Source organism: Chiloscyllium punctatum, chromosome 10, assembly GCF_047496795.1.
Source record: "Chiloscyllium punctatum isolate Juve2018m chromosome 10, sChiPun1.3, whole genome shotgun sequence".
NCBI lineage: Eukaryota > Metazoa > Chordata > Chondrichthyes > Orectolobiformes > Hemiscylliidae > Chiloscyllium > Chiloscyllium punctatum.
The window spans coordinates 115,252,657-115,262,800 of record NC_092748.1 but is presented as its reverse complement, the minus strand read 5'-3'; the positions used below and the strand labels follow the sequence as shown (position 1 = coordinate 115,262,800).

The following is a 10,144-nucleotide window of genomic DNA, read 5'->3' as shown; positions in this document are numbered from 1 at the left end:
AAGGATGTTGCCCTGTCCCGGGTCTCTGTCACAGTGATAGTGACCTCTGTCTTGCCCACCCTTGGGTTTAATAAGAGAGTGTCTGGGGACTCTTGCTGTGAGCTGTAGTTCCAGGTGTAGGTCTCTTGGTGCTGAGTTAGAAAGCTGTGTGTAGTATTGTATTGTTATTTTGAACAATTGTACCAAACTAAGAGTTTAAAAAACACTAATCTGGAGTCTTTATTTGAATCTAAAACTACACTGTGGAGATAGATTGGACCCATAGAAATGCTTTCTTAAAAAATTTATTCTGGGGATGTGGATGTTACTAGCAGGGTCACCATTTGTTGTCTGCCCCTAATTGAGACATTTAAGCGACTCTTGGATAGGCACATGGATGATAGTGCAATGAAGGGTACGTAGTTTAGTCTGGTCTTAGAGTAGGATAAAAGGCCAGCACAACATTGAGGGCTGAAGGGCCTGTACTGGGCTGTACTGTTCTATGCTCTAATGGTCACAGAAACTGATTTTCCCTTGAGGCCGTTACAGAGGACAGTTAAGAGGCCATGACTGTGGGTCTGGAGTCACATAGATGAGACTGGGTAAATTCCACTCTGATGCTGAGGTGGGATTTGAACCCATTTAACCCTGCAAGTCAGTGCACTCGCCTAAGCTGTGGGTCTGGAGTCACATGTAGGCCAGACCAGGTGAGGATGGTAGACTTCCTTCCTTAAAAGGACATTACAATAACTGACGAGGGTTGCCATGGTCACCATGGTGAAAACTAGCTTCATATTCTCAGCTTGTTAGTTGAATTTAAATTCCATTCTGATATTTCCCCCTCTACCTCCAACATGCCCTCGATCTTGGGGTCACACAATCCGCTGGCATTGCCACTTCACCACCATCAGCGGCTCATTCCCAAAAGAGCCATGCGATTGCACCTACTTGGCAGTGGGCAGTGAGGGGCAATAGTTATTGAGACCCTGCCCTGAAGCTGCAAGGGCATCACATCATCTGTGATTCAAGAGCTGTTCCAGGGAACTGAGGACAAAGTTCAGGCTGCTCCTCCCAGTGCAGCACTGAGGGAGTGCCATATTGTTGGGGGTCACTGGTTATTGGCTGAGGTACTGAGCTGAGGTTCCTCTGGGTGATCGTCCTAGATCCCATGGTCTCCTCGTTGGGACGGGTGGGGGTAATAGGAAGCTCATACACACAGAGTATGAAAAGAATAACTAGCGTGGAGAGGCGAACCATCTTACTGTGTTACCCTGAGCTGTTCTTGCTTCTTCCTCCAGACGTGTGTGGGGAGGTGAAGGACGAAAGTGATGATGATCCGCTGAAGAGAACAAGGATTCCGTTTGGGGGCTTGTACCGGGATATCAAGCGGAGATACCCAAAATACATGAGTGACCTTTGGGATGCAATGGACTGTCAGTGTCTGGCTGCGATCATCTTCATTTACTTTGCAGCCCTGTCACCGGCCATCACCTTCGGAGGATTGCTGGGTAACTCTCTCATTCCAGGTGCCGCACGACGTTGAATATCTCTTGCGAGGGCACTTCAACGCTGTCCTCCCTCACACAGCCCCATCCCCATTCAGCTGCCTCCCCACTCTCCTTCACTCCCTCCATCTCACCTTCCCTTCTTCCTCCACCTCCACTCTGTGTCTTTCCCATCCCCACTCCACCTCCCATTCCCCAACACCGGGGAGGCTAAGCTGGGAACACAGTGGGGATTGAGTTTCCAGTCTGCAGCATCCTATGCCCCCACCAACCCTCGTCTGCTGGCTTTGACAGAGAAACCTACCCCCCCACCCCCAAGATACTGCTCAATGCTGACACAAATCTTCTCCCACTGCCGCCTCCTCCCCGAACTCTTTGTCAGACCCGATGACCATATCATTCAATTCCTTTCGTAACCATGTACAGTATTTATCTGATTTCCCATTAACTGTAAGCGTAGACTTGGATCTGGGCTCAGAAAGGAAGATTGGGCAGGGCTGTAGGGAAAGAGGAGGGGCTGTGGGTCTGCTCATGGACAAAGTGGGCTGAATCACCTCCTTTTTTGCGATAATGTCGAAGTGAACCAATCCTGTACACAGTATTCCAGATACAGTCTTACCAATGGATTGTATAACTGAAGCATAACCTCCTGCTCTACTGAATTCAGTTCCTCTCACACTAAAACTGAACTTTTTATTTGCTTTCCTGATTACACTAACAGTCTGTGATTGGTGCACCCGGACATCCAGATCCCTCTTGTTATAGACCAGACCAAACCCCTTAAAACATGTCACAGAGATGACCTAGACCCTAACTTTGTCTTATTTTAAAAACAAGTGCCAAGTGTTGTGTTTTGAATGCAATCAATTGGTCAAACTGCCAGGCTTGAACTGAAATGCACGTTATTCATACACTATACTTAAAATAAAGGCAAAATAGAAAGAAAAGAATTGGCTTAACTGTAACCCCATCGAAATACTTAAAATAATAAACTATTCATTAACTGTTCCAATATAGTAACATTCTTAAGCACACCCTTGGCAAAGGCAAATTCAGTCAAATAGATCGTCTCATATGCAATTCTAGCAACAGAAAAAGAACCCAAGCTTTCAGCTGTAGCAAAGAGAGAGAGAGATGTAGCAGCTTTCATAAACTCAACAGCAACTGAAAGCTAAAAGTAAAGTCCTGGTTCTGCTTGACCCTCCCCCACCCCCATTCAAGCTGCTTCTTTTGTTGCAATTTCAAAACAAAAACCCTAGGCCTCACAATTAGGTTTGAACAGACTGATCAGCACCTCGGTCAAAAACAAGCCTAGGACAAATACCCTCCTTAAAGCCATAGTAACATTACACTCTGAACCTCAGAGCTCTGCAACCTCTGACCGTGTAGATAATATGCTGCTTTTATACTCTTCCTGCCAAAATGGACAACTTCTCATATTCCCACATTATACTCCATTTACCAGACTTTTGCCCACTCACTTAACCTCTCCGTACCTCAGTATAGGCTCATCTTCACAAATCACTTTTGTTTCTATCTAGTGTCTTTAGTAAGATTACCTCTCATATCTTCCAAGGCATTGAGATAAACGGTAAAGAATAGAGTCCCCAGTACTGACCCCTGTGGAACACCACTCATTATATCCTGCCAGCCTGAGAATGACCAACTTATCTGTTTCCTGTTGTCCAGCCATTCCAATCAACACCATAAACTCTGATTCTCCTCAACAACCTTTGATGTAGCACTTTATCAATTGCCTTCTGGAATCTAAATACATCTGCTGGTTCCCTTTTATCCGGAGCACAAGTTCTTCAAAGAACCCCAACAATTGAATAGAATAGAAATTTATTTCATAGAGTCCCTACAGTGTGGAAACAGGCCATTCAGCCCATCGAGTCCACATTGACCCTCTGAAGAGCATCCCACCTAGAGCCAGCCCCCTACCCTACCCCTGTAACCCTATCCTTCCCCTGGTTAATTCCCCCTAACCTACACATCCACAGATACTGTGGGCAATTTACTGAGGCCAATCCACCTAACCAACACATCCGCGGATACTGTGGGCAATTATATAGTAATATAGAATATAGAACATTACAGTGCAGTACAGGCCCTTCGGCCCTTGATGTTGCGCCGACCTGTCATAGCATGGCCAATCCACCAAACCCACACATCTTCGGATTCAGTTTTGGACATATCTTTATCATATGTCCCTTTACGTGAAGAGTACTGTGAAAGATTGTATAAGTCAGTCCACCGTGGTACCTACTTCAATGACAGCAGTCATACATAATAATAATAAAAGGTAAAAACAAGACACAGTTTATCACAATTCAGTTGACAGCTCCCGGGCTCAGGGAAAGCCGATGAAGGAATTAGTTAAACATGATTTCCCTTTGATGAGACTGTGCTGGTTCTGCCTGATTACCTCAAACTTATCCAAGTGTTCTATTATAACGTCTTTAATAATAGCTTCGAATAATTTTGCCATGATGGTTTTAAGCTACCTGGCCTGTAGTTTCCTGCTTTCTGCTTCCCTCCCTTTTTCTGTAAAGGAGTTACATTATCTGTTTCCAATCTAAAGGAACCTTCTCTGAATCTATGATGGGATTTGCATATGAAAGCAGACAGGAGGAAGTTTGGGTGGCGGGTCGATTTAAAGCTTTTCCCCCCATTTCTCTGCAAACATCCTTTCACAAACTGCTCTGATCTCTGTGTGGCAGCCTTGGTCATACAGGAGAGTGAGGGGGTGTGTGGGGAATGGGCAGCGGTGGCTCTTTCTCTCTCTCTAATGATCCTGAAGCAGCTTCTGAATTGTTGTAAACGGTCCTGAGTCTAACCATGGCATCTCCACCCCATGCAGGTGCAAAGACCGAGGGGTTAATTGGGGTTTCAGAGTTAATCGTCTCCACATCGGCCACAGGTGTGGTCTTCTCCCTGTTGGGAGCCCAGCCCCTCCTGGTGATTGGATTCACAGGCCCCCTGCTGGTCTTTGAAGAGGCGTTCTACAAGGTAAGCCTGTTATCAAAGAGCATTCACCCACCCGCCCACATGCTGCCCACCTACACTGGAACCCAGTCCAGCCTTGATCTTAAAATCCACATCCTTCTTTTCAAATTGCTCATCTTCATCCCCTCCCTGTCTCTATCACCTCTTCAGGCCCTACACCCCCTCCCTGTCTCTGTCACCTCTTCAGGCCCTACACCCCCTCCCTGTCTCTGTCACCTCTTCAGGCCCTACACCCCCTCCCTGTCTCTGTCACCTCTTCAGGCCCTACACCCCCTCCCTGTCTCTGTCACCTCTTCAGGCCCTACACCCCCTCCCTGTCTCTGTCACCTCTTCAGGCCCTACACCCCCTCCCTGTCTCTGTCACCTCTTCAGGCCCTACACCCCCTCCCTGTCTCTATCACCTCTTCAGGCCCTATACCCCCTCCCTGTCTCTGTCACCTCTTCAGGCCCTATACCCCCTCCCTATTTCTGTAACCTCCTCCAGCCCCTATACGTCTCCCTATCTCTGTAACGTCCTCCAGTCCCTGTGTCCCTTCCCTATCTCTGTAACCTCCTCCAGTCCCTACGTCCCTTCCCTATCTCTGTAACCTCCTCCAGTCCCCACATCCCCCCCTATCTCTGTAACCTCCTCCAGTCCCCACATCCCCCCCTATCTCTGTCACCTCCTCCAGTCCCCACCTCCCTCCCTATCTCTGTCACCTCCTCCAGTCCCCACATCCCTCCCTATCTCTGTCACCTCCTCCAGTCCCTACACATCTCCCAACTTCCTCGGGGTCATTTCAAAGCTTTGGGGATGAGACTCTCCAATGCTACAGTAAACTGACAAGGGAATGAGTTACTGCTGGAGGCAATGATATGGTTGGACTGTGGTGGACAAGATCAGAGGTCACATGACTCCAGGTTATAGTCCAATTGGCTTATTTGAAATCCCAAGCTTTCGGAGCGCTGCCCCTTTTCCACTTGACATCACCTGACGAAGGAGCAGCGCTTCAAAAGCTTGTGATTTCAAATAAACCTGTCAAACTATAACCAGATAATGATGGCAACTTCCTTCCCTAAAGAACATGAGTGAACCAGATGGGCTTTTCTTCCTCTGACAATCGATAACAGTTTCACGGTCATCATTAGCCTCTTAATTCCAGATTTTCTATTGAATTCAAATTCCACCATCTACTGAGGCAGGACTCGAAGCTATTCCCCGAAGCGTTACCTGGTTCTCCGGATTAATAGTTTAGCAATATTACCACTCGGCCATTGCTCTTCCTGCTGATCAGCTGATTGTTGTACTGAGAGATGATTCGGTCCAAACTGAAATAGGGAGATAATGGTGTTGTGGGAATGTCACTGGACTAGTAATCCAGAGTGTTCTGAGGACATGGGCTCAGATCCCGTTGTGACAACTGGTGTGAAATACCAGTATCCTGAGGCCAGTATCCCGTCACCAAGTCACCCTTTACTTACATGGGGAGAGTCCCCCCCAATGATCCTGCCTTCTCAGGGCCAGCTCTCACAGTGAGCAGAACCTCTGACACTCCTGTTTATTTTTTAAAAAAGTTATTAACCAATTCACAGTTTACAAAACAATTAACATTAACAGATGTATAGAGAGAAACAACAATTTTACAAGGGAGAGGGGCAGCAAAGCCAGGCCCCGAACCCCACCCTTCAACCAGTTTTCAGGGAAATGAAGACACACCTTAAACCCCAGTTTCAATCATTACAAACAGTAACAATGAAATTTGTACATACAAGACAGTCCAATTTTATTAAAACCAGTGCGTACAATACAGACCCCCAGCAACCCCCCGTCCCTCCCACCTTCTGCCACTCTAAGGCAGCCCTCCCCTAATGTTCCATGTGGGAGGAGACCAGAGCACACAGAGGAAACTCACGCAGACATGGGGTGATTATGCAAACTCCACATAGATAGTTATCCAAAGCTGGAATTGAACTCAGGTCCCTCGCGCTGTGAGGTAGCAGTGCTAACTACTGAGCCACTCTGCCGTCATGATCCTCCTCTTTTTTTTTCTTTTTTTGTTGTTTTTTCCTTTTATTTTAAAGTCCTTGACACTGATCCAGCTCCCCCAGAGCCAGCTCTCAGAGTGAACAGGATGTCTGGCATTCCTCTTTTTTGCTATTACCCCCCACACTACCATCTAACTGCGGTAGTGCTTATTTTTCCCCCAGCACCCATGGTGTGTGTATGCAGGTGTGAGACACAGTGAGAGACACAAGGTGCACGAATCTTTATTTAGTTTCCACCACCAGGAAGATAGGAAACACCCAAGTGGCCAGTGACAGGCAGTGCCCTTCACCTCAAAGGTCAATGCTGTGTGATCAAAACAGTGAAGGGGAGGACAGGGATTAAATCAAAATAGAGTTACCCTCCTGTTTATTTTTTATATAGTGTGCCAGCACCTTCAAGAATGAAAGCTGTTGCTTCACTTCCTTAAAAGTAATGGCTTGGCTACATGATAGTTTCCAAGGCTGACCCTTCTTTAAAAGTTGATGTAAAGGTGCCAGATTATGTATGGACTAAAATAACTCCACAATGATAGGCATCCTGTCCCAAAGTCACCCATTTTTTAAATGTGGAGACTCCCTGACACTGATCCAGCTTCCTCAGAGCCAGCTGTCAGAGTGAACAGGATGTCTGACACTCCTGTTCTTTTTATTTTGCGTTAGTGCTTACTTTTTCCCCAGCATCCATGTTGTGTGTGTGTGCAGGTGTGAGACACAGTGAGAGACACAAGGTGCACGAATCTTTATTCAAATTTCCACCACCAGGAAGAAAGGAAACACCCGAGTGGCCAGTCCCCTTCCCATCAAAGGGCAATGCTGCGAGATCAAAACAGTGAAGGGGAGGACAGGGATTAAATCAAAATAGAGTTACTCTCCTGTTTATATCTGTCAGCCAGGGCTCCCTGATTGGATCAGGTTAACAGCCCCGATCAGGGAACTCACATTCTATGAGGTCCACCATCAGCACAGAGGGGGAGAGTTGTCAGTTTATACGTGACCCTCTCAGTCCCTCACAAAGATGGTCGATAACCTCAAATGCTCGCGCCAATTTGAACAGTTTAAAATTCAACTAAACAAACTGTATTAAGGAGCTTTATACCATTGCATCACTAATGCCATTTAGGGAAGGAAACCTGCAGGACTCCATGACCCCAGGCTGACACTAATGTGGTTGACATGTAACTGCTACCTGAAATGTTCCAGTAAGACACTCTGTTCAAGGCCATTCAGGATGCCAACAAATGCTGGCCGAGTCCAGCAGTACAGAGGTGACCTGGACCAATCAGCCTCTCAATGCTAGCACAATGAGACCATATTATGTCAGGTTCCCTTAACCAGCCTCCGGGATAAGGTCAGATGTCACACAACACCAGAAACTATAAATCCGGAGAACCAGGTAACATTCTGGGGACCTGGGTTTGAATCCTGCCACAGCAGATAGTGCAATTTAAATTTAATACAAATCTGGAATTAAGGGTCTAATGATGACCATGAAACTGTTATCGATTGTCAAGAGGAGGAAAAGCCCATCTGGTTCACTCATGTCCTTGAGGGAAGGAAGCTGCCATCCTTACCCTTACATGTGACTCCAGACCTACAGGGATGCGGTTCACTCTTAGCTGCCCTCTGGGTAATTAGGGATGGGCAATAAATGCTGACCCAGCCAGCAATGCTCACATCCTGTGAATGAATAAGTGAAAAGTTGCATGAACAGAGGAGGCCATTCAGCCCCTTGAGCTCATTCCATTCCTCAGTTCAATCCTGGCTGCGTACCTCATTGGGTCTTAAAGCCTAACGCCCTCTCACAATCTCTATTTTGAAATGGTCAGTTCACTGCCTTTTGGGAAAACAGGGTTCCAAATTTCCACTCCCCCTCGTGTGAAGAATATTCCTTTCGTTAATAATTCATTGGAAGTGGACGTTACTGGCTGTTCAGGATTTATTGTTTAGATCAGAATGGTGCTGGAAAAGCACAGCAGGTCAGGCAGCATCCGAGGAACAGGAAAATCAACGTTTCGGGCAAAAGCCCTTCATCAGGAATACAGGCAGGAAGTCTCCAGGGTGAAGGGCTTTTGCCCGAAACATCGATTTTCCTGTTCCTCGGATGCTGCCTGACCTGCTGTGCTTACCCAGCACCACTCTGCTCTAAACTCTGGTTTCCAGCATCTGCAGTCCTCGCTATTGCCAATCCCTTGAGAAGGTGATGGTGAGCTACCTTCATGAAATACTCCAGTCCATGTGCTGTAGGTCGATGCACAATGTCCTTCAGGAGGGAATTTCACGATATTGACCAAGCGACACGAAAGGAGCAGTGACAGAGTCGTCATTCCCGTGAAACTCTCCAGAAGAGCTAAGTGGGCAATCCTCCACAGAACATGGCCTCCCCAAGTGTGGTTGAATGAACCTACATGTGCATCGGTCTGTTCGGAGAGGAGCTGTGGTGAACATCTCGCTGCTTCATGGATAACCTATCTCTCCCTTTTGTTCCCTATCTCCTCGCCATCATCACCCCTCCCCCACTCCTCGCACATCGCCAGTTCAGCAAGACCCAGAACGTGGACTACCTCACAGGTCGTGTTTGGATCGGCTTCTGGCTCATGGTCATTGTGGTCATCACGGTAGCCTTTGAGGGAAGTTTCCTGGTGCGCTACATCTCACCTTTTACCCAGGAGATCTTCGCCTTCCTCATCTCCGTCATCTTCATCTACGAAACCTTCCACAATCTTTACGAGGTAAGTGCCAACTCTCGTCAGGTCAAACCCCGTGTCAAACAGCCAATCAGACACCTCGGCTGAGGTATATTCTCAGATTTTAGGGAGTCTTAGCAGAATGATGCTTAGGATGAGGAATGTGGCTGAAGAAGTTCGGGAATAATTATTCGGTAATGCAGAACTTGAATGCCAAAGAAAAGAGAAAACAGGATTTTCACTCTGTGAAAGGAGAATGCTGACTCTGATTGGAAGAGGAGGCCATGGAGAATGCACCAGTTAATGATGATTGTCAGTTAACTGCCAAGATTTGTTTACACTTTAAACCAGGTATATTAACTCTGATTGGTTCTGAAAAGAATCGGGCCCAGTGTGCATAAGTGCACCATATTGTGAGCCTGATAGAATGCATAAAATTGGCTGTCAGATAGAAACAACATGTATACACACACATACCTGTTCCAAATTAATAAAGCTGATAATAACCATTCTGCAGTTCATTTCTCAGGACAATTCCCCAGCCAATCAGAATCAAACACTCTAGTTAAAAATTTCTAAAATGCTTGGCAGTGAACTGTCAGTCATCTTAAACTGGAGCAGTCTCCATGGTAATGTCTCTACTAACCAGAGTCCACTTCCCAACCAATCAGCACCTTTCCCTTCTACAGTCTAATGTTACTTTCTCTTTATGTTGGTTCTGCTAGATGTTGTCTTGATGAGTGCAAGGCAAAAGGTTTTGACAAAATGTGTCTCTTCTCTTCAACAATACTTATGTAACACATCTAGGATTGTTCTCAAATCGCAAAGTGCTAAGGGGAGATTTGATAGAGATGTTCAAAATTATGAAGAGTAAATAAGGACATTTTTTTTTGAAAAATCATCCATGGGATGTGAGCGTGATTGGTCTATAACCTGGTGTCG

General features: G+C 46.4%; 1 protein-coding gene across 4 annotated transcripts in view; it reads left to right on the top strand.

Annotated features, from left to right (window-relative positions):
* LOC140482465 (anion exchange protein 3-like) overlaps positions 1–10,144 on the top strand; it is a 227,358-nt gene that overhangs the window by 151,095 nt on the left and 66,119 nt on the right. For all 4 annotated transcript variants that reach the window (XM_072579984.1, XM_072579986.1, XM_072579985.1 and 1 more), the window contains 3 exons: positions 1,278–1,487; positions 4,348–4,496; positions 9,053–9,247. In XM_072579984.1, the coding sequence (XP_072436085.1) occupies positions 1,278–1,487; positions 4,348–4,496; positions 9,053–9,247 (554 nt within the window). The remainder of the gene's footprint in view (positions 1–1,277; positions 1,488–4,347; positions 4,497–9,052; positions 9,248–10,144) is intronic.